The sequence below is a fragment of the Hyperolius riggenbachi genome, chromosome 2, assembly GCF_040937935.1.
Source record: "Hyperolius riggenbachi isolate aHypRig1 chromosome 2, aHypRig1.pri, whole genome shotgun sequence".
Taxonomy (NCBI): Eukaryota; Metazoa; Chordata; class Amphibia; order Anura; family Hyperoliidae; genus Hyperolius; species Hyperolius riggenbachi.
This window is the reverse complement of record NC_090647.1, coordinates 120,021,148-120,045,912: the sequence shown is the minus strand read 5'-3', so window position 1 is coordinate 120,045,912 and position 24,765 is coordinate 120,021,148. Positions and strand designations below refer to the sequence as shown.

The 24,765-nt window shown below is 43.3% G+C and overlaps 1 protein-coding gene across 17 annotated transcripts in view; it reads right to left on the bottom strand.

Annotated features, from left to right (window-relative positions):
- The window catches only part of PDE1B (phosphodiesterase 1B), a 493,290-nt gene that overhangs the window by 61,958 nt on the left and 406,567 nt on the right, over positions 1 to 24,765 (bottom strand). For all 17 annotated transcript variants that reach the window (XR_011026081.1, XR_011026080.1, XR_011026082.1 and 14 more), the window contains 4 exons: positions 15,611 to 15,724; positions 6,643 to 6,825; positions 5,554 to 5,620; positions 2,305 to 2,421 (listed from right to left, as the gene is read on the bottom strand). Coding sequence is in view for 14 of the 17 variants with exons in the window: in XM_068267291.1 (XP_068123392.1) it covers positions 2,305 to 2,421; positions 5,554 to 5,620; positions 6,643 to 6,825; positions 15,611 to 15,724 (481 nt within the window). In the remaining 3 variants the exon portion in view is untranslated. The remainder of the gene's footprint in view (positions 1 to 2,304; positions 2,422 to 5,553; positions 5,621 to 6,642; positions 6,826 to 15,610; positions 15,725 to 24,765) is intronic.

Below are 24,765 nucleotides of genomic sequence, written 5' to 3'. Positions count from 1 at the left end.
ACCCCGACCCTCTCCACCGTCCTGAATAGGGATGCACATTAAGATTCCACGGAAATGCAATTTTCACATTTCAGATCAGAAATCCGTAGTTTTCGAATTGGAAATGCGGAACGCGGATATCCTGATGCCGAACATGGATTTTCGCGGAAAAGCAAAACATTTACGCGGAAATTCCACTTACCAATATGAAGTAATTTTAAGTCAATCAGAAGACTCAGAATGAATAAACCAATCAGAGAATGCGAATTTTAGGCAAAAATTTGGGTGGAAAAGTCGCATTATCAATGTTCTGTAATTTTAAGCGAGTCAGAAGACTGAATTAGCCAAGCAGATACTGCGTTTTTTTGTAGAACTCCCCTTACCGATATTCGGTCATTTTAAGCCAATCAGAACTTCAGAAGACTTACAATGAATAAGTCAATCAGAAAACGTGAACATTCTCATGAACATTATTTGCAGAAAATCCACATTGGAATGCGAAAAAAGGTAGCAGTAATTGGCATTGGCAGTAAGCGGAATTTCCACGGAAGTGGAAATCTGCATTTCCGACCATCCCTAGTCCTGGAGGGTCGCTCCGGTCAGCATTGTTCTCCTCCTTTACTCAGCTCCCATGTGACGTCACTCTCGCACCCCTTTGTTGTCCCTCCGCCCCCATTCCCTGCATAGCAACAGAACATGTTACTAGTCTGCAGGCTAGTGATGCGGCTGTCATTCTTGGCCCAGCAATTACCCTGTGGATTGGGTATCAATCCCGGTCTGGTAACATTGATGTTGTGGTTCTGCGAGCCTTAAATGGGTTCTGTGGGGGAACCCAAGGATAAAAAACGCCACTTACCTGGGGCTTCTATCTGCTCCATGTAGCAGTAATGTCCCACGCTGTCCTTCTCCGATCCGCTGTTCCCCGCCGCCGGCACTGGGCATTATTCGTCTGGCATAGCCGAATAATGCATGCTGCCATTCGCGTCCTCGGAAGCTTATTGCACAGGCGCAGTACGAAGTTTTCTTGTACTGAGCCTGCACAGTAAGCTTCCGATGATGCGGGCGGGAGCGAGCAGGTCACGGCGATGGCAGCAGTTGGACGGCGTGACGCACTAGACCGGGGCCGGCGGCGGAGAATGGCGGATCAGAGGAGGATGCCACGGGACATTACTGCTACATGGGGCAGATAGAAGCCCCAGGTAAGTGGCGGTTTTTATCCTTAGGTTCCCCCACAGAATCCCTTTAAGGATAGACTATTTAAAACTAGGGAGAGAGAACACTGAAGATGCATTGCTAACATTTGAAAATGTTGGAACTTCACACTGTAGCTAGCTTAGTATCAGTATAGGAGAAGGAGGGCAAGGGCACTTGCACACTTTGGGCTGCACAATGCAGAACAATGCACCATGTGAGATATGTGACATTTAGGGCAAAACTCTGGGCATACGTTGAAAACATTTAAGGATCACTAAGACAGTTTAACCAAAAGAGAAAAGTCAAAATATTTCTTAATTGTAAGAGTGTCAGTGCTTCCTGTTCTTCTAGTGGGCAACTGCAGATTCATGAAGAGTGGTACTTCAATCCTGCTAATCTACCTTCACTGTAGGTATGCACATGTTAGGTCTTTGTTGCCTCATGTAATTCTCTGGCTGAAGTACATGAAATGAAGCCGCTGAGCTTTCCACAGAACATATAGATCATCTGATTAAAAACGCCTTATCAACTAGAGATTTAGCCTCCCTAGCGGTATGATTATTTTCGGATGTTAGTGTCAAAAAGCGGTGCAATTTTTTCATGTGCTTTTAGACCCAAAAGTAGGAAAAAAATCACACCACAGAGCCCCTGCACAGACTCACCTCTCTGGGGTCCAGCGCTGCAATATTCCCTCTGTCCTCTGGGTGGCGCTCTACCCCTATGGTGAGATCGCCATCTGTAGTCATGTGACAAATGTTGATCTCAACCGAGGGATCGAGAGCCTCTGAGGACCGGAAGAAGACAGGCTTTGAGCGTCTGGATCCATGGGAGGTAAGTTAAGCTGTTCTATACACTCAGCGGATCATGGCAGAATGGCAGCGGAATTATGGTAGTGAAAAATACAAAGAAACGTGATCGCATCACAGCGTTTATGCCTGCAGTCGTGTTTCTTAGTGGAAAAATTTGCAATATGCAGTAAGCCAAAACAACCAGTCAGAGCAAATCTATTATTGCTGTGTTTAAATTAGTAGCGGGAAGCAGAAATCGGATTGGCTTCCCTGAGTAATATCCCGTCAGTGCTCCTGGCAATAACATTTGTAAGATAAAGAATAAAATAGTTTGACAAGTTACCTTAAAACGACTGTTGAGGTTGTGTCTAGTGAGAAGTTCAAAGACAATAGTTTTCAATGCATGATCTTCACTCACTCTATTCAACACAAACACATCAAAGTCCCAGAGGTCTAAGTGCTGGAGAGGAAGAAAAAAGAGAGAAAAAACATCTTCTATAATTCAGCACTGCAAACACTGTAATTTATAGATGTTCAGCTCGAACAAGCCTGTAACCGGTTTTCTACAAAACTCCACTTAAAGCACAGCTTCGGTATCAAATTCACTGCAAAGGTACATTAAAAATAAACAATATACAGTAAATATGAAGCTCAGATAAGATTGTATTCAATTATAATAAGGCCTGTTTCCACTAAGGGTAAATTTGCATTTCCACTGAATGCAAAAAAATATGGATAGCATGCTGCAGATTTCTGCATCATGCATCCATTTCCCATGTAATGATTGTTAGACGCATACGAAAATTCACATTAACATTTGCATAAATATGCAAAAAATATATACAAACTAATATCCTGGTGGAAATAAACCCTGTTGATCTGTTTTAACCTCCTGAGCGATAATCCCGAGCTGAGCTCGGGGTATGTCACGCAGGAGGAGTTCTCAGGCCATGGAGGGCCGATTTGCATAATTTTTTTTTGTTACACGCAGCTAGCACTTTGCTAGCTGCGTGTAACTTCCGATCGCCACCGCTCGCCGCCGATCCGCCGCTACCCGCCGTGTTGCGCAGCCCCCCCTCCCCGACCCCTTGCGCAGCCTGGCCAATCAGTGCCAGGCAGCACTGAGGGGTGGATCGGGACTCCCTCTGATGTCACGACGTCCATGACGTCAGTGACGTCATCCCGCCCCGTCGCCATGGCGACCAGGGAAGCCCAGCAGGAAATCCCGTTCTGAACGGGATTTCCTGCTTACTCTGATCGCCGAAGGCGATCGGAGTGGGTGGGGGGATGCCGCTGCGCAGCGGCTATCATGTAGCGAGCCCAGGGCTCGCTAAATGATTTAAAGAAAAAAAAAAAAAAGTGCTGTGCCCCCTCCTGGTTGATGTAAATGTATCGCCCAGAGGGTTAAAATGTGAAGGCCACCCAGATGAATGCGGCCAAATGGAAGCTGGTCAGATGAAATGCATTCCCCTATGTGGTCAAAAGTAAACAATTCTTTGTTTGATTCTCTTGCATAGTACAGAGGAATGTGATTAGAAACGTTATACAATGATTCACCTTTAACACATTGGCCATTACGCAATTTAATTTTTCACCTGGGTTTTCTCCTAGGTGATATTTTCACAACTTTGCAAGCAGGAAAATACTCAAAATAAATTTGATAGTACTTTTTCATCTACTTTTGGGTACTTTTTCAATTGTAAAATGCTGAAAATTTAGTTTAACCTCCTTAGCGGTATGGATGAGCTCAGTTCGATTTTCAGAATTGTTTTTTCAAACACGCAGCAAGCACTTTATTGATCCTGATCGCTGCCGCTCGCCGCCGATGCGCCGCTATCTGCCGCGTAACCGCCGCCCCCCCTGCCGAGACCCCTGCGCAGCCTGGCCAATCAGTGCCAGGCAGCGCTGCGGGGTGGATCGGAACGCCGGATGACGTCACGACGTCGATGACGTCATCACGATTGTTGCCATGGCAACGGGGGAAGCCCTAAAGGGAATCCTGTTCAGAACGGGATTTTCTTACGGCGAGTGCGCCGGTGGCGATCAGAGGGGTGGGAGGGATAGCGCAGGGAGGGGGGCATCATGTAGCTAGCACTAGGCTAGCTACATGATAGGGGGAAAAAAATTAAAAAATACTGCTGCGCATCCACCCTGGCGATCTTAATAGAACGCCAGGGTGGTTAAAGGATACCTGAAGTGACATGTGACATGATGAGATAGACATGTGTATGTACAGTGCCTAGTTCACAAATAACTTTGCTGTGTTCGTTTTTTTTCTTTTTCTGTCTGAAAGAGTTAAATATCAGGTATGCAAGTGGCTGACTCAGTCCTGACTCAGACAGGAAGTTATTACAGTGTGACCCTCACTGATAAGAAATTTCAACTATTAAACACTTTCCTACCAGAAAATGGCTTCTGAGAGCAAGAAAGAGATAAAAAGGGGAATTTCTTATCAGTGAGGGTCACACTGTAGTCACTTCCTGTCAGTCAGAACTGAGTCAGCCACTTACATACCTGATAATTAACTATTTCAGGCAGAGAAAGAAAAAAAAGGAACACAGCATAGGTAATTGTGTGCTAGGCACTGTACATACACATGTCTTTCTCATCATGTCACATGTCACTTCGGGTATCCTTTAAAGAGAAGATGTAATTTATCTCCTAGGAGATAACTGAAAAAGTTATCTTCATATGGGCCATTGTGCGGTGCGATTTGTGCGTGGCATAAGAGCCTAGTGCCGCACATCACACCATTACATACACTTTTGTTCCTTGCGGTAGACTGCCCCAACAGACAAATCGGAGTGGCTCCGTCCCTGAAACGTCTAAAGGTAACCACTAATGATCCAATGTTTCCATCCACTTTTACTAAATCTATGTAGTATAAGCATAAATTGAGTGAATATCTAAATGGATAATTTAGGCAATCCCGTATATTTTACATAGAAATGGTAAGATTGGATGAAAAAGTCTAAATCATTAGTGGCCACCATTACTCATTAGTCATGTGCACACTACTGGACAGGAAGCCTATGTCCTGAATTTTCCCATCCGCACTGCTACTGCGAACAACTATCAAAATGTTTGCGTTACCATTGACTTGTACTGTGCACAATGCGTGGCATTGAGCTGCAGCCTCTGTGTCAGCAGGGCCACTTTCAATACAGAGTGTAACATGTTATTGACCACTGCGATGAGCTGCGGCAGGGGAGAGTACCGTGACGTGACGCTGTAAGTGTGAAAGGCTTTACTCACCTGGGGCTTTTTCCAGCCCCTTGCAGCCGACTGTCCCACGCCGACCGCTCCGCTCTCCGCCGCCGGTGCAGAGGCCAACCCCGAGGTCGTCCTTACTGCTCCTGCGCGAACCGGCGCTGTCAATCAAGCCCACGTTGTACGCGGCTTACTGCGCAGGCTGGAGAAAGCCCCAGGTGAGTAAAGCTTTTTTTTTTTTTTATTTGCCTGATAACCCCTTTAAAGTTGCACTCGTTAAACATAACTGCCTGGGACAGTTTATCACTTCCTTTTTATGGAATCATGTTTTGCTAAAAATCTACTTCTGTACAGGTGTGAAATAAATGATTGGTTCTCTTACCTTTAAACTGTTAACAATGGCTGCGGAGTAATTTGGTCCAACTGCTGTATAGGACCTTCGAAACATTCTGGAAAGACAGAAAATATGTTACTCAAATAGAATAAATGAAGGTCTACTTATCCTAAATGGTGTTGAGTCATCCTTGGGGGTTGGGGTCTGTAGCTGACCAAGCAATGATGGATAAACCACTGGTGGTCTGTGCCACTGCCACAGCAAAACAAACCTGGCCACATGCTCTTGTGAAGTGTGTGGGCAATGAGCAGTCACCCTGCATATAACAGCAGAGCAAAAGCAGAAGAATGCATTTACAATGTTTGTGTAAAGAGTGTAGATAGGAGTGCACACCTCATAATAAGAATGCTTGCATTCAGTATGATCTACACACAAGGCTGGAGTTATACTTTTCCCACCCCATAGGTCAACTTTCTTGTGGCTCCTCTTCCATGTGCAGTAGGCCCCTTCCCATTCCATTTGCAGCTCCCACTTCCACATGTAACATCCATGTACATGAGACCTTTGCAGCCTTTTGCAGCTTCCTTGGACAGCAGCTCCCCTCTTTCAGGCATTTCTCCCCATTTGCAGCCTCCCTTTTCATTTGCAGCCTCCACTTCCTTGTGGAGAAACCCCTCTTTCATGTCCAGCTGTCCTGTGCCTTTGTGACCTATCTAGAAATCTGTCCCTGGATACACAGGAAGGAATCATATGCTCTATGCTGCATGTTTGCATTACAGTAAGCAGCCGACTAAGAATTGATATCAATTAATGGGACGATTTTTCTCTTTACAAGATATATACAGTCTGTAACTGGCTGCTCAGTAGGAACTCTTTTCTATCTAATGTCTGATAAATTAATATTTACATAATTTTCCTTTAATGTAAATGTCAAATCTGACACAAGTAGACATTTTGTATCAATAAGCACTTGTGCCTCTTGGCACTTCTAGACAGAGCCCTTCCATTTGTTGTTTCCTGGCCAGTTATATTGCTGGCCTGTGTAGGTTTATTCCTTTTTATACACTTAATATTGAGTTTTCTATTTTCTGTTGGAGCTCTGGTAGATAGAGCAGATACATGTGTAGCAATGCATACCTCTCCACAAAGATGCCTGCCTGGACTGCATGTACAATGCTCCGGAATCTGGGCTTCTCCTCAGACCGTCGACCTGTTGACCGTGTCTGCTGTGTGAATGTGGAGGCCAGCCAGTCTCTGACCTCGGAGGGAACGGCATCTGAACGGATTTCTGGCAGCTCATCTTCTGTGTCTAGGATTTGTCTGGAAAGGAAAGACACACAAATAGGAGGAAAAGAAAACACTTTTACTATAAGAAATACATGGACTACTAATGGAAATTGTGAGGGAACTCAAGCAGTACACAGACGGCTAAATGTCGAATGTACTGAAGCTGCTGAAGTAAAGTGAAGGCAGAATGCAATGTGCTAATGCAGAGATGGGTGCTTGTGAAAGACAACACACATACCTCCCAACTTTTTGAGATAAGAAAGAGGGACACTTAACCCATTCAGGTTCCGTCGTTTTCACGTGAGAAATGTTCACCTCCCATTCATTAGCCTATAACTTTATCACTACTTATCACAATGCACTGATCTATATCTTGTTTTTTCCGCCACCAATTAGGCTTTCTTTGGGGTGTACATTTTGCTAAGAGCCACTTTACTGTAAATGCATTTTAACAGGAAGAATAAGAAAAAACAGAAAAAATGCATTATTTCTCAGTTTTCAGCCATTATAGTTTTAAAATAATACATGCCTCCATAATTAAAACTCACGTATTGTATTTGCCCATATGTCCCGGTTATAACACTGTTAAAATTATGTCCCTATCACAATGTATGGCGACAATATTTTATTTGGAAATAAAGGTGCATTTTTTCCGTTTTGCATCTATCACTATTTACAAGTTTAAAATAAAAAAAAATATAGAAATATTTCATCTTTACATTGATATTTAAAAAGTTTAGACCCTTAGGTAAATATTTACATGTTTTTGTTTTTTTTTATTGTAATGGTTTGTTTTTTTATTGTAAACATTTTATTTGGGTAGTTTTGGGAGGGTGGGAGGTAAACAATAGATTTATAATGTAAATGTGTGTTAATTTTAATTTTTTTTTTCACAGGTGTAGTATTACTTTTTGGCCACAAGATGGCGGCCATGAGTTTGTTTACATGACGTCACTCTAAGCTTAACATACGCTTACAGTGACGCATCGGGAAGGGAACGGCTAGAAAAGGCGCAGCTTCTGAGAGAAGCTGTCGCTTTTTCAGCGGGGGAGAGGAATCAATGATCGGGCACCGTAGCCCGATACATTGATTCCCTAGCTACCGAATCCGCGGTCGGGAGTGCGCGTGCACGCGCGCGATCGGCCGTGGGAGCACGCGGTAGCGCGCATGGTTCCTGGACGTAGAAACTACGTCCAGGAACCAAAATAGGTTAAAGACACACCCCACCACACCTTAAGACACACCCCTGCCACACCCATAATCACACACCCTATTATAGTAGCCAGTGTTAGTGTTATAATGCTCACCTATAATAGAGCTTTTTATTATACTGCTTGCCTAATTTTTATTAGGGTGCTTCTTTTTAAACTGACCCCTAATTTAGACCTTTCTTTTATAGAGTAGCCAAGGAGTTACATTTTCACCCCGCCAACCAAGGTCAGGAAACCCCTGCAATGTCCTCAAGGGCAGCATGGTGGCGTAGTGGTTAGCGCTCTCGCCTTGCAGCGCTGGGTCCCTGGTTCGAATCCCAGCCAGGGCACTATCTGCAAAGAGTTTGTATGTTCTCTCCGTGTCTGCGTGGGTTTCCTCCGGGCACTCCGGTTTCCTCCCACATTCCAAAAACATACGGATAAGTTAATTGGCTGCCCCCTAAAAAAATTGGCACTAGACCACCACAGTACTTACACTACATAATATAGACATATGGCAATGGTAGGGATTAGATTGTGAGCTCCTTTGAGGGACAGTTAGTGACAAGACAATATATATATATATATATATATATATATATATATACACTGTACAGCGCTGCGTAATATGTCGGCGCTATATAAATAATAATAATAATAAAAGGAACCCTGATTGAGAAAGCCTGCTTTAAAAGGAGTATAGCAACCTCCATAGCCCTCTCGCGTCAGGTGTCCTTTAATAAGGAGATTTGTTTATATTCTGAAATACTAGTTGATTCATTTATTTAGACTACAACATGCTCTCTCTGAGGAACCAATCCAAGGTAGTCATTTTCAGGCTGTTGAATAATTTATATATAGCTTCTGTGAGTGCTTGTCTGATATATATTTTTCTGGTATAATACAGGGGCAGCACTTCTATGGCATGTATAATAGGAATACAATACTATATTATTGCCATTCTCTTTGTGACTGAGAAACAAATCCAGTCGAGAAGCTAATACATGAAGCTGCAATGTGAAGTGTCAAGCCTGTTTCTTTTCACAAGGGCCTTCCCCGGTCCCCGGCCACCACTAGTAATGCCAAGCCGTGTGTTTGCTATGCAAAGCAGAATATGCTTTAATTCACTGAGAAGTGTGTTCAGCAATGCAAAGCCAGATACGCTGCAATGTGTTATTTGTGAGTCAATTTCACCATAAGTATTCAGTCCGCTGATGCCAATAAATGTAAAGGCAGCTTGTTTAACCTTTCACCTTTCCATTGATCCAAATTCATTCAATGCCAATATAAATTAATTTATTCTGCCAGTTAGTGTTCTTGTTATGTAAATCAAGTCAGTTAATAGTGACATTTAACAATGCTGACAGCTCATTTAAAGGTTACTTCATGGCCTGACAGCTCATTTTAGAGGTCAGTCCTTGTGATTCCCGGCCTAACATTATAATCTGACCACTATTTTGACTGGACCAAACCAAATGAGTGATATCTGGAATGAATATAATGTTACTCCTGATAATCTAGCAGGTAGTGTGGTGCTATGTAGTGATGGGCCGAACCTCCGATTTTCGGTTCGCGAACCAGGTTCGCGAACTTCCGCGGAAGGTTCGGTTCACGGCAAAGTTCGAGAACCGCAATAGACTTCAATGGGGAGGCGAACTTTGAAAAATAGAAAAAATTATGCTGGCCCCAAAAGTGATGGAAAAGATGTTTCAAGGGGTCTAACACCTGGAGGGGGCATGGCGGAGTGGAATACACGCCAAAAGTCCCTGGGAAAAATCTGGATGTGAAGCAAAACAGCGTTTTAAGGGCAGAAATCACATTGAATGCTAAATTGCAGGCTTAACGTGCTTTCAAACATCTTGCATGTGTATACATCAATCAGGTAGTGTAATTAGAGTACTGCTTCACACGCACCAAACTAACTGTGTAACGCACCGCAAGTTACCAGCTGTTTGTGTAGTGACGGCCATGCTGGACTACTGCGCAACATGGCGAGATTGCTCTTCCTCACTCAGTGATGTCAGGTAATGTGTGACTGCCTTCTCAACTTTCCATGGCATTGTTAAAAAGCTTACGTTTTGTTTTTAAATTACATTTTCTACTTGTAGCGGTACTTGTTCAGTACCGCTACAATGAGAATCCTATGGAGGCGGGCAAGTCTGGCATTGTGACCCCGGGTAATGGCCGGGGAATGAGGGTTTGAATCCGGTGTGGAGCCTGAGCAACGGCTACCACTACACATCCAAGGAGGGCAGCAGTCAGGCATGCACGCCCGCCCCGAGATAGTGACCAAAAATAACAATACAGGAGGACTATCGAGGGCTTGCTGTATTTGAAATTAATGTACTTTAAATTCTTTAACGAGAACCAGTTATGGCGGGCAAAGATGACACCACATTCCTTTCACGAGAATCATATGGAGGCGGGCAAGTCTGCCATTTGTGACCCTGGGTAATGGCCGGGGAATGAGGGATGGAATCCGGTGTGGAGCCTGAGCAACGGCTACCACTACACAGGCAAGGAGGGCAGCAGGCAGGCATGCCCGCCCCGAGGTAGTGACCAAAAATAACAGTACAGGAGGACTATCGAGGGCTTGCTGTATTTGAAATGAATGTACTTTAAATCCTTTAACGAGAACCAGTTATGGTGGGCAAAGATGACACCACATTCCTTTCACGAGAATCATATGGAGGCGGGCAAGTCTGACATTGTCACCACGGGTAATGGGCGGGGAATGAAGGTTGGTTTCCTCTACCTGGTTTGTCCATCTCGGGGGGAAGCTAAGTATATGCAGTGAGGTGAGTTCACTCAACAGAAAAGGTAGATATGCAGTGAGGTGAGTTCACTCAACCCAAAGGTAGCTATATATGCAGTGAGGTGAGTTCACTCAACCCAAAGGTAGTTATATATGCAGTGAGGTGAGTTCACTGAACACAACAGGTAGTTATATGCAGTGAGGTGAGTTCACTCTACAGAAAAGGTAGATATGCAGTGAGGTGAGTTCACTCAACTTAAAAGGTAGTTATATGCAGTGAGGCAAGTTCACTCAACACAAAAGGTAGTTATGTGCAGCGAGGTGGGTTCACTCAACACAAACGTAGGTGTATGCAGTGATGAGGTGGGTTAACTAAACACAACAGGTACTAGTAGTAGGTAAATGCAGTACTGGGTGGGTAGTACAATGTGCAGCTCCCTGTCACACACACAGGTGTCACTGAATGTGCTGCTGAATGCTGGTGGGCTGCTGGCAGTGGGGCACACACATTATGAATTAGCAATGCTGTCTAAGCAACACAAGTGTCTCACACACACAGGTAGTAGTCACTGAATGTGCTGCTGCTGCTGGCAGTGGGACACACAGTATGAATTAGCAATGCTGTCTAAAAAACACAAGTGTCTCACACACACAGGTAGTCACTGAATGTGCTGCTGCTGGCAGTGGGACACACAGTATGAATTAGCAATGCTCTCTAAAAAACACAAGTGTCAGTTTCAAATACAGAAAAAAAAATTGATCACACGAGCAGGATGAGCTCTGAAAAGAGCTTTTCTGGGGCGCTATTATATCAATAAGTTTCAGCTAAGCAAGCTAAGAAGGCAAGAGCCTGACTAATCTGTCCATAGGAGAACAAGTCTGCAGCAACTGTCCATATTCTGTCTCTAGCAGGCACACGAGTGAGGCTAATGGCTGCCGGAGCCTGCCTTATATAAGGGGGGGTGGGGCTCCAGGGCTTAGTATAGCCGGATTGGCTACAATGCGCCTGCTGACTGTGATGCAGAGGGTCAAAGTTGACCCTCACAGAGCATTATGGGGCGAATCGAACTTCCGGGAAAGTTCGCCGGCGAAGGCGAACCACCCAATGTTCGCCTGGAACCGTTCGCCAGCAAACCGTTCGGCCCATCTCTAGTGCTATGGCATACAGCATCATTGAGAAAATGGCACTGATTGAAGGCACTGGTCTGATTGATGAAAGTAGTTCATATACTGTATTTTTCAAACCATAAGACACACTTTTTCTTCCCCAAAATTCCTGGCATAGCTGTGCACACAGCAGCCGCCTGCCGCTGTACAGCTCCAAGTCTTCCATCCACATGGCCTCCATCTTCTTTTGCATTGGTCTGGTGGCTACTGTTACACGAGAGGCGCTCCTGTAACAGTAGCCACTGGACCAATGCGGAAGAAGATGGAGGCCAGCAGGCTACATGGACGGGGGACCCGGCGCTGTACAGCGGCAGGGGGCCACTATGCACAGCTATGCCAGGAGATGCCACCCATGCCGCATGAGAAGAGGGAAGACTATGAAGATGCCCAAGGAGTAGAAGGATGCCTGGACAAGAGAGGAGCACAGCGCTGGAAATGCCACCCATGCCCGAGGAGAAAAGGGACGCCAAAGAAGATACCCAAGGAGAAGAGGGATGCCTGGACAAGCTGGAGCGAGGTGGGAGGAGCGCGGTGGTAGGATCTGGTGAGAGCTGAACTGTGGGTGCTGTTAGTGTAGTGTAGCTTAGTTGAGAGGGCAAGGGGGGTTAATGTAGTGTAATGTAGTGTGTAGTGTAGTGTATACTCTAGTGCACAGGTGTCGAACGCCAGGCCTGGAGGGCCAGATCCATGCCAGTGTTTAGGATGGACTGAGAAAGAAAGGAACGTGTTCTACCTGATGGACCACACCTTTCCTGATTCAGACCCATTAATTAATTTGAGCTGTGTCAAAAATGTGTGAGGAGCTTGGCCCTCGTAGGACCGGTTTGACATCCCTGCTCTAGTGTATAGTGAGTGTTGTGAATCAGAATCAGAATCATTTATTTCGCCAAGTACAACGGGCTGTACCCGGAATTATTTTTGGCACATACAGGGTCGGTGATGGTACAGCAAAACACAAGCAGTAATGTACATTACATTTAGTAGTGAGTACACAGTGCATGGGACATAATAATTAGTTACATAGTGGATGGTCCAGAGGGGACATCCAAGTGCTATATGAGTGGAGTCGCTACCTTCTCTGCAGCGCTCTCAACAGCTCTGCAGCTATTAGTATGCCCCCCCAGAATGCCTATAGAAAAAGTAGTGTAGAGAGATAGTAGAGAAGAAAGAGGGAGAGAAAAAAGAAAAAGTCCCTGCGGGTTGCGGCAGTGCCGTAGCTGGCTGGTGGCCTAGTTGCATGTCCCAGTGGCCGGGCATTAGCCATTACTGTGGCTTAGTCAGTGCGGTCGGTCAGTCTGGCAGTATAAGGTCCAACAGAGGGGCGAAGCTCCCGACATCCCCGAACCGCTGGGCAGCCGCAAGACAGCACGCAATGCTCGCTCCTTCCCCAGATAGAAAGAGGAGATCGGGCGAGTACAGCAGGGGTGGATCAGGGGGAAAAAAACAAAAAAGTCCGGAGCCCTGTGGCCGCGGCGTCCAAGTCCGGCGCCGTCTTAGTGAGTGAAGTGTAGTGTAAGTGGTAGGGTGCAGGAGTGATTAATGAAGTATAGCTTAGAGATATTTTTTGGGGGTAAAAGGTACTTAAGATACCCCTGCACCTCAGACACAACTAGGTTTAGTTATATTTTTTTTCCTGATTTGTGTCCTCAAAACCTAGGTGTGTCCTATGGTCCAAAAAATACGGTAGTTTGGGAAACCTCATAAAAAGAGTATGATTAGTGTACAGCAATCATGGTTGGATTTACATTTTAGGAGGTAAACAAACATACAAAACATCTAAAATACTCTCCTCTCAATATATAATATGCTCAAAGAAACACCCCATTACCCAACTGCCAAACCTAATAGTAAGTATTGGCAAGGGAGATGTGTGGGTACCACAATGAACAACAAGGAACAAAGAGAAGAATGAGTGGCACAGATATTGAGAAGAAAACTGTGAGTTTTGGGAATACTAAAGGGAGCAAAGCATGCAATGATAATTGCATATGGTGGGACTCAGTTGCAATAATCTGGAAGGAGGTTCAACTTCTGAGAACGGGGATGCCATTACGCAAGAGTTACCTAGAGAGGCACCTGTAGTCATGTGTCTATTGGACTGCCATGCTGGAGGTCTCTATAGAACAACACTTCTTTCTTGGCTGTTGATTATTATTGATGGTTAAGTGATTTACTATTAAGCCCCATCGGTTGTGATATCTGATGACGACACCACATAGTAACAAAATATAATTTATTACAGAGTACCCAGATAGCTCACTGTGACCCAGAACCGCTAGAATCTTATTAGGGATTGAAAGGGACCCAAAAAGCCATTTTAGTAAAACAGCCCTGCTAATTATGAATATGCTTTCTTAAAGAGACACTGAAGCGAAAAAAAAATTATGATATTATGATTTGTATGTGTAGTACAGCTAAGAAATAAAACATTAAGATCAGATACATCAGTCTAATTGTTTCCAGTACAGGAAGAGTTGAGAGACTCCAGTTGTTATCTCTATGCAAACAAGCCATTAAGCTCTCCGACTAAGTTAGTCGTGGAGAGGGCTGTTATCTGACTTTTATTATCTCAACTGTAAGTGAACTGTTTACTTTTTCTCTGCTAGAGGAGAGGTCATTACTTCACAGACTGCTCTGAAAGAATCATTTTGAATGCTGAGTGTTGTGTAATCTGCACATATTATAGAATAATGCAATGTTAGAAAAAACACTATATACCTGAAAATAAAAGTATGAGAATATTTTCTTTGCTGCTAATCTTCTAGTAATTATTCATAGTACACAACCAATTCATTATATCATATATTTTTTTCGCTTCAGTGTCTCTTTAAAACAGAAGACATTTGCAATTATGCAGCTTCAGGTGAGCAAGAGACATCTCCCATGATGCATCACTGCTGAATATGTAAATCATCTCTTTGTGTGAGCCATAGTAATCCAGCATGCATACAGCTGTTCTGGAGTTTTTGCTCCTTATCAGTGTAAGGTACGGATTAATGTGGCTGGCTCTTTGATATAGGACTTGGGCAGTCGAGTGTTGCAGAGTAACTAGATAGCTCATAGTGATCTGAAATACTAAGACATTATAAGGAACTCAAAGGCATTAAAAAAGGCTTCTTACAAAAAAAGCTATACTAAAGGCAGCATGGTGGCATAGTAGATAGCACTCTTGGCTTGCAGCTCTGGGTCCCCTGTTTGAATCCCCCCCAGGGCACTATCTAAATAGAGTTTATATGTTCTCCCCATGTCTGTGTGGGTTTCCTCTGGGCACTCCAGTGTCCTCACACATCCCAAAAATACACAGATATTAGAATTAGAGACTAGATACAGAATTAGCATCCACCTATTTGGCCCTAGACTACGATACACATATGATTATGGTAGGGATTAGATTGTGAGCCCCTCTGACTATATATATATATATATCATCAGTTCTATATAAATAATTAATAATAATTTAGTTCAGCTAAATCCTTTCTGTTTTTGCACTGGCCATTGTTATGCACCTAGTTAAGGAGCTTCAGCTCTAATGAGACAATAATTTACACAAGATGAATGTCAAGATGAAAATGAGAACTTCCCAGCCAGGAGGCAGCCAGGTGATGATAGTGACAAAGAATGTAAACTTGAATTTACAGCTGATGACTTCATTAGAGACAGCATATATTTCTAGCAGTGGAACATAGGGTTACTGTGAAGGTCTCACCGTGTTTCGTCTATATATACGGCTTCCAGCAGTGACGCCGTGTATTCCAAGTTTTTTTTCAGTTCCACAATGTTGACCTCTCCATTCTCCAATTGCTTCACCATGTACTTCAGGCTGCAGAGGAAGAAAAGACATGAAAGGTAATTGCAGCGACTGAAATTCTAATTGGTATATATGAGCATCAGCAGTTTTCCTAATGCACATTTGACTTGTAAATCATTTGTCCTTAGAGGACAAATACAAGAAAATGTTCACCTTGTACAAATCTGTAAATGCACTTATCACATGAAATCTACCGCTTGTACGGATGATGAATCCTCAGAGTTCTCATTTGGGTCAACACACTGAGGGACATCCAACATCCCCTAAATAACATTAATACCACAGACATTTTGACCGATTTGAAGAGAAATGGAGTCTAAACATTTCAGAGCTGGTACTTTTATCTATGAAAGTGGCCATACACTGGTCTACAGGGTCGGAATTACCATAAGGCACTTTAGGCACATGCCTACTGGCACCAGATGATGGAGGCGGTTCACTCCCCTCCCCTAGTGCCTCCCTTCCACCTTACCTATACAGAGTCCCAAGTGTAGTGCATGTCTACATTCTGCATTCCACTGACCAGATCTCCCTTCAGTCGGGGGCATTTCTGGGTTCTTAATACTTGGGGGCACCTCTTGCTACTTAATACTGAGGGTACCTCTGGCTACATAATGCTAAGGGACACCTGTAGCTACCTATGATGGGCAAGGGAACTAAGGGAGAAGTGACACTAGGCCAGCCAGCACAGTTGCACTGCAGTTTGGCTGAGGTTTGTAGGTTCATGGAAGGCGAAGTCTAAGGTGCCAGGAAATCTGGGCCTGTATGCGCCTGTGATGTAAATCCGGACCAGTGGTAAGGGTAGGAGTCCAATGTGGGTACATTGTGCTTGGAGTCTCTGGAAGTACTTAAAACACAGTGGGAGATTCAAACTATTAGTATCTAGTAATGAGCAAAAAAAATCTAAATAAGCAAAACGCACTGACCTAGGAGGAGCAAGAAATTCCAATCAAAGGTTGCAGTCTCCGATCAGTTATCTGACTGCTGGGTAATTAACCCACAGCTGGAGCCTTTTATTGGCTCAATTATTTATTTGTAAGTGAGGAGAATGTTTTGCTGATCACTACTAATGAATGCTAAAATGACTATCAACATTATACTGAATTTTCACTTGATAAGAAGTGTTTAAAAAATTGTTCTGTTTTTGTTTTTTTGCATAGACACCTTACTGTCTTAAAACCCACCTTGCATTTTTCAGGAACACTCATCGTCACAAAAATATGACATTTTTGTAAAAACACTGACAAAGGAAAAATAGTCATATTTGCACAACACTAAAGCCCACATTTCAGGAAAAGCATTCATCTGAAAATGGCGCCTGTGAATAATGGCGCACAGTGTTGCCGCTAATCCGTTTGCCGCTTATCGCTATTTAACGTTAAAGCCTTATTGTTATTTAGCGTTAAAGCCTTATTGTTATTTAGCATTAAAGCCTTATTGTTATTTAGTGTTAAAGCCTTATTGTTATTTAGCGTTAACACACAGAACCCTCTCTGTACCTATCCCTAACCCCTAAACCCCCCGGTGGTGCCTAACCCTAACACCCCCCTGGTGGTGCCTAACCCTAACCACCCCTCTGGTGGTGCCTAACCCTAACCCCCCCTGGTGGTGCCTAACCCTAACCACCCCCTGGTGGTGCCTAACCCTAAGACCCCCCTGGTGGTGCCTAACCCTAACCACCCCCCTGGTGGTGCCTAACCCTAACCACCCCCCTGGTGGTGCCTAACCCTAACCACCCCCCTGGTGGTGCCTAACCCTAACCACCCCCCTGGTGGTGCCTAACCCTAACCACCCCCTGGTGGTGCCTAACCCTAACCACCCCCTGGTGGTGCCTAACCCTAAGACCCACCCCCAGTGGTGCCTAACCCTAACCACCCCCCTGGTGGTGCCTAACCCTAACCACCCCCCTGGTGGTGCCTAACCCTAACCACCCCCCTGGTGGTGCCTAACCCTAACCTTGACAGTGTTACATTAAATCAATTCATCATTTTGCAGTTAAATAACTTCTGCAGTTTGGCTTATGTAGGGCGCTATTGATAAATAACGTTAGTGTGTGCCACTATTGATAAATAACGTTAGTGTGTGCCACTATTGATAAATAACGTTAGTGTGTGCCACTATTGATAAATAACGTTAGTGTGTGCCGTTTTTCTTCTTTTTTCCCTGTGCGCCATTATTATGCAGTACTAACGATAAATAGCGATAAGCGTATCTTTTTAATGCGGCGCCATTTCTATGCATAGGCACTGTGCGCCATTATTCACTGATCCCTCAGGAAAATGTGGAAGAATTAACATGTAGTCTAAGCTGTTGCATAATATGTTAGGGTTCATCAAATTCGTGAGTACAACCCAAAAGAGATGCTGTGGTAGGACCTATCTACCAGTATCTCAGATCAAGCAGCTCTACAAAGAAGATTGGAATGAACAACGTGAAAGTACTGCTATCAAACGTTTGTCCTCATATATTGACGCTGAACATGGTGCAACCAGTTGTAATGTTTAGGGAAAGTTAAGAGATGTAGGTTGGAGAACCAAGCCATTCTCCCCCCTCCCCCCCTCCCCCCCTAAAAAAAAAAAAAAAAAAAAAAAAGAAGAAGAAGATAAATAAAAAATATATACTATTATTATTATTATTATATATATTACGTTTTAAGTAGGTTCTCTTTTTTCAAATACTTGCTCACACCATAGTATAAACATGTATGTCAGATTACAGAATCATATTCAATAGACAGTGAATACAAGAGATATATCTCTCTTTCGAACAACATAATGCAGAAACCAGCTGCAAGATCTGTCAAACAGGAACACGAGTATTCCTGGTTCTAATACTGCCAGTATGCTTTAGGAAGTGCAATTATTTGAACTCTTTGATTAAGCACCCACACATGAGACTGATGATTAAGCACCCGCACCCGACATACATATGAATAAGTCCTGAAGTAACCTTTTTACTATAGACTAGTACTGTGATGCATGGTTACCGGTATTCCTTTTTCAAGACCACATAAGTGTACAGTACAAGCAATAGTTATAGCCTCACATGAATACGCACCCTTCCCACCATGCCTTCTGACCACAATTCTCCTATAGAGAAGTCAATGGAGAACTAAGCATCAGCAAGCTTTTCTTTTTTTTTTCCAGAGGCAAAGGGTGCCATTTATCACTTCTCTTCAGCCTTATGGTAACTGTCTACACTAGACTAGACTAAGCACACTGACTGGGACTGGATTTATCAGCAGAAATAATTAATCATTAGCCGTGTAGAGGTCTTCTGGTTCTTGGCTCACTCCACTACGGACAGACAATAGCACTAGGAATAGGGGACTTCCCTCAGTTTCCTCATGGCAACCCCATCCGTCATATAGACATCACAGGCATATCTGTTCCTACTTCTTACTGGCCTAGCCAGAGATCTGGTATGGCATTTATAATAAAGTAACAAGCTCCATAAGTAATATAGCCATCTTTTGCATGGTACTATTAATACTTTACACAGCACCAGCATCTTCCATGGTGCTGTACAATGGAAAATGTATAGTAAATACAGCTGTATGAATGAGGGGATACAGAAAATATACAATTTAACAGTTTAGTGTGTAAATTATACACAACAGTTACATACACACATCATATGGCAGTAGTGGAATGCACAAGAAGGGTGAGATCCTCTTTAAGGTGGCCATACACTGGTCGATTTGCCATCAGATTCGATCAACAGATAGATCCCTCTCTGATCGAATCTGATCAGACAGGGATCGTATGGCCACCTTACTGCAAACAGATTGTGAATCGATTTCAGCCTCACGATCTGTGGAGCTGCCACTGCTGCTGCCTTCCCCCCCGCATACATTACCTGTTCCGGCCGGCGCGAGTCCCCTGGTCTGCTGTCTTCTTCTCCGCTCCGGACCGTTCCTGCAGCTACTGAACTTCCTGCCCAGGGGAAGTTTAAACAGTAGAGGGCGCTCTACTGTTTAAACTTCCTGCCGGGACAGGAAGTTCTGTGTAGCTGCAGGAACGGTCCGGAGCGGAGAAGAAGACAGCTGAGACCAGGGGACTCGCGCCGGCCGGAGCAGGTAATGTATACCCGCTGTATTGCGTCGGTCGTCGAGCATTCGAACGCTGCTATCGACGCACTCCCGACCCGCCGGCGATCGAGAAAAATCTTCCGCACGGACGGCTCATCGGGAATCGATGGGAACGATCAATGTCGGACGGAAATCGATCGTTCTGTCAGCGGTGTGCGCGCCGATTTCACAGCCGATTCGATCACTGTGATCGGATCGGCTGTATATCGGCGGGAAAATCGTTAGGTGTATGGGCCCCTTTAGAAGCAATAGTTGAAGGAAAGTTGTGCCTTTGTTGTACTCAGTGATGGATTACCATACCCTAGATAAGATTATATGCTTGCCTGCAGAGGTAAGTTTTTAGGTTGCAGTTGAAGATGGTAAGGGTGGGTGAGTTCCAAACAAATTGTGGAAGAGTGTTCTAGATTAGGGGAGAATTGTAAGAAAAGTCTTGTATGTGAGAATAAAACTAATTGTCTAGAGAGGATGAGAGTAGAAGATAGTCAGCAAAGCAGAGGTTTTATTAGTGAGAGTTAATGCATTACTTTTCCATTATAAACTATTTACTATCCTACAGTCCAGCAGTTTGGGTGAGATCTAGGTAATTAGGAAACCTAAGACAGCATTGGGCAGTCCCATACAGCAAAGCATTGTGTATGATGACCCCTTTCAGGGTGGCCATTAACGATCCAATCTTTTTCATCCAATATAACAATTTCTATGTAATATAAGCAAGGAGTTTTGAATCAGGATGATACCATTTATTGGCTAACTTAGTGATGGATAAGCAGTGAGCTTTCGGCTTATAAAAAGGCTTCACCAGAATGGTTCCTGACAAAAACTGAAAAACACAGCTTATATACACTGACATACAGAGGAGAAACATTCTTTAGCAGACATAAATGTAATTAGATGCCTTAACTGTTACTCAGGCGGCTTTCCCAGGCATCCTGGCTAAATTGATAAGATCAACAGTTCCCTCAACATAACACACTCTGGTGATGGGTAGACATCGTAAATTCAGAGTTCAAATTGTAACTGGGCTGGTTACATGCACCATTAATTCTAAGCTAAAGAGAATTGTGGCATTTAAAACCAGCACATGAAAGTAACTGCCTAAATTATCCATTCAATATATTCACTCAGTTTACCCTTATACTAGATAGATTTGGTGAAATTGGATGAAAAAGATTGGATCATTAGTGGCCACCATTATGGTCAACACGATTTTTTTTTTCTTTTTTGATAATTTGTGCCATATTAGCTTTTCTGTGGGATCTGGCCAGACAGCCTAGACTTCATTTCCCAACTGCAGAAATAAGCCTTGTGTGCCATAGACCCTGTAACTGATCCCAGCAGACCTCTCAAAGCACACCTGAAGTTTTAACAATGCAAACTGCCTGACTGCCCTGCTGATCCTCTAAGGGCTCGTTTCCACTATTGCGGTGCGGAATGGCCTGGATTCCACCGCTGATGAAATCGTATGCGGATGCGATTCCCTATGCGTTTTTGCCGCAAATTCGCATGCAAATTCGCATAGGGTATATGCGATTTTAACCATGTCACTGCCTGTGTGAATTTACATTGGTACCCATGCGAATTCGCGGCAAAAAACGCATAGGGAAACCGCATGCGATTTCCCTATTAAATACATTGCATGCAATTCGCATGCGATTCGCATGCATTCCACTCGCATGCGAAATCTGCAGCTCTTTTGTGCGTTTTTTCACAGCTGAAAAAAACGCACCTCAACAACGCTGCAGTGGAAACAGGCCCATCCACTTGCATTACATGTGCGAATCCGCATGCGTTGGACACATGCGGATTTGCGATAGTGGAAATGAGCCCTTATACTTTTAGCCATAGATCCTGAACAAGCATGCGGATCAGGTGCTTTGACTGAAGTCTGACTGGATTAGCCATATGCCTGTTTTAGGTCTATGATTAGGCTTCTAGTATTGTTTAAAACTGGTAAAAAGGAAATAAATATGGCAACCTCCATAAACCTCTCACCTCAGGTGGTGTTTAATTTTAGCAGAAACAGACCACTGCCTACTGGGAACACCCAGCAAAACTGCATTGAAGATGTTTGACCCAGTAGTTTAGCCAGCATAATTTGACCTTTGAAAAAGTCATTCAGATGTGTATTTTTGCCTATTTATTCTGCTTCCAAAACTTAACGAAAAAATATTAGTCACTTGCTTACTAGTATATCCACACCCTGAACAGTTGTCCTTGTAAATATATTTTCAATGTTATTCAATACTTATCAGTGGTTTTAATGTTGCGGGTGGCCTGTGTTTCCTGCTCACCTCAGCTATATAGTGTCATTTGATAACATGCCTTCTGAATTGAGTGTATTCAATATACAATCATTTAGTCATTTATAAAAGATTAAATGTGCACTGTCTTTATATACAACAAATCCCCTTAAAACGCAATAAGGCGAGTGCTACTCTATAACACATCAGAAATGCTCCGCCTGTCCTTTCTCCTTATCTAATAAATGGCTGCTTGATGGAAGTTCAGCAGCTCTACATCCTGAAAATTAATTACAAATTCTACAAGTGACAGTCATTCATGACTTGATATGACAGACGCAGCTGACCTACTCGCTGTTCCCTATGGGGCTTTACAGTCAAACAGGAGAGATGTTCCACTTTACCGGAGTTTATTTTCCAACCTCAGGCATACTGGCGCATCAAAAAGGGAAGTCACGGATAAAACAAGGAGAGTGAACTCTGGGAAGGAATGAGGCCTGAAATGATTATTTTATTCTGCTGTCAGAATCAACTGGGGATAACACAGTTTAACTACTTCCCTACCACAGGTTATTTTCCCTTCACTCTCCTCCCATTCATTCGCCAATAACTTTATCACTATTTATCACTCTGAAATAATCTATATATTATTTTTTGCAGGATAAACAAGGCTGTCTTTGGGCAGTACTTTTTGCTAAGAATTATTTTATTTTATATGCAATTAACAGGAAAGAAGAAGAAAAAAAAGTGAAAAAAAAATCATAATTTCTCAGATTTCCCAGAGGAGGGAGGGGGAACACTAGATACCAGGGAACTGTATAGGGAGGGAGGGGCCACAATACACCAGGTTACTGTGGAGGGTAGGAAGGGGACCACTAAACACCACAGAACTCTGTAGGCAAGGGAGGGGGTCATTAGACACCAGGGAACTTTATAAGGAGGTGGCCACTAGACTTAGAGGTTAACAGGTGGCTTGGTCCTAGTGTTTAATTTTGGCCACTCTGTATTTGAGCTTGAAACCCTTGTAGTACAGACAGGAGAAAACAGGTAATCTAATTATTCATTGTTTTAACTAATATAACTTAACTAATATAACTTGGGTGAATACTTTTATTTTACACTGTTTCTTTTAAAAGAGATAAACATGGGCTTTTGGCTGTACAAACACTCATGGTAACAAGATATATAACTGAAAAGTTCAAAAGGTCATTATCACCTTGTGTGGGAGGTGAATTAGGCTGGGTGCACACATAGCAGAACCGCTAGTGTAGCAGGCTAGTGTAGCAGGGTACAGTTGGGAGACATTTGCTTTCTTACATTGATTGAATATCTGTATACTTATGCATATTGTTTGTCTCCTTTTTAGGATTAATTGGACGATACTCCTGGTTTCAGGATGTGGGATCTGGGACGCCTCGGGTGCTTGGGATGGGAGAACTTTCCTGTATGGACTCTCTGTGATTTGGACTTTTGCATTGACATGAGAAAATTCATATGTTCATTGATTGGTTTCTGGCTGTGTTTGCGAGTGAGGCCATATTCTGGAATACTGTTTTAATTGTGTCTTAACAAATATAAAGATGTATTGGTAATGAAGTTTATAGGAGGCTTTTTTGCATAGGATTGTAATCACTTATTTATGCATACTCCAAGCAATTGAGTATTTACTTGGGATATCCCAGGGACTATGTGGAAAATCTTTGTTTTTATGAATTAATTTCTATAATTGTAATTTCTTCTTTCTCCACTGGGTGGCGGCAAATTCCTCTATCTGCAGCATCTTTTATTTTCATACTTGATTCTCTTTGTAATTTGTCATGAGCCCACTAGATGGCAGCAATAGGATTTTTTATGCGTACCACTTAGTCCTTATGCGTCTCAATGTACGCGTGGCTGACCTTACGTGCTGACGCCTTTGACGTCACGTGGGGTCAAGCTGATGACGCGGCCGCGTCCAGGGGGATTATTTAAACTGCGCCAGCTTCCCTATTAGATTGTCCCTTGGCAGCTTCGGCGGAACTAGTGGGACAGCGCGGGCAGCGCTGTACAGCCTTTCCTGGTCCTCTAACTACATTTACTTGGTGAGTCTTTTGTTTCTTACGTTCCTCCTCCCTGCTCATTCCTGCACTTTAGGTCGACTTTGACTGGCCATTGCGGCCATCTTCTTGCACTTATCTCCACTTTATTACAGCTCTTGTCTATATAAGCTTGGCTAATTAATTGTTTTAGTTTGCACATTTTTTCATTGTGTTCATGCAGTATTTTTTGAAGTTATTTCTATATCCAATGTATTTGAGTGTTAGTTTTGCACAGTTGTCACTTTAACTCTATTAGGGAGTTTCTAGTTTTCTAGTTTTTTATTCAGCTTTTTTCAAGCACTAAGCACCTTATTTTTTAGCAGGAGGGATGTGAGACCAGTATTTATCTATTTGTTTGTATGTTCCTTCTGGGATAGCTATCTGTGAAGCAGAAGTCCCTACTACCAATATTTTATATATAATTAGGACTCTGCTGTGTCTATTTATCACAGGAGCAACCAGAAGAAACTATTCCATTGATACTTTTCATCTGACTCAATTGCTAATTTATCATTTAGGGACATATGTACCAGGTCTGGCTGTTTGTTTTTAATTGGTTTTAATTTATTAGCTGGTAATTAATAAAGATTTTTTCTCGTTAGTCCTGGTGTTCTGAGTTATACCTGGTTGAACGCTTTTATTCAC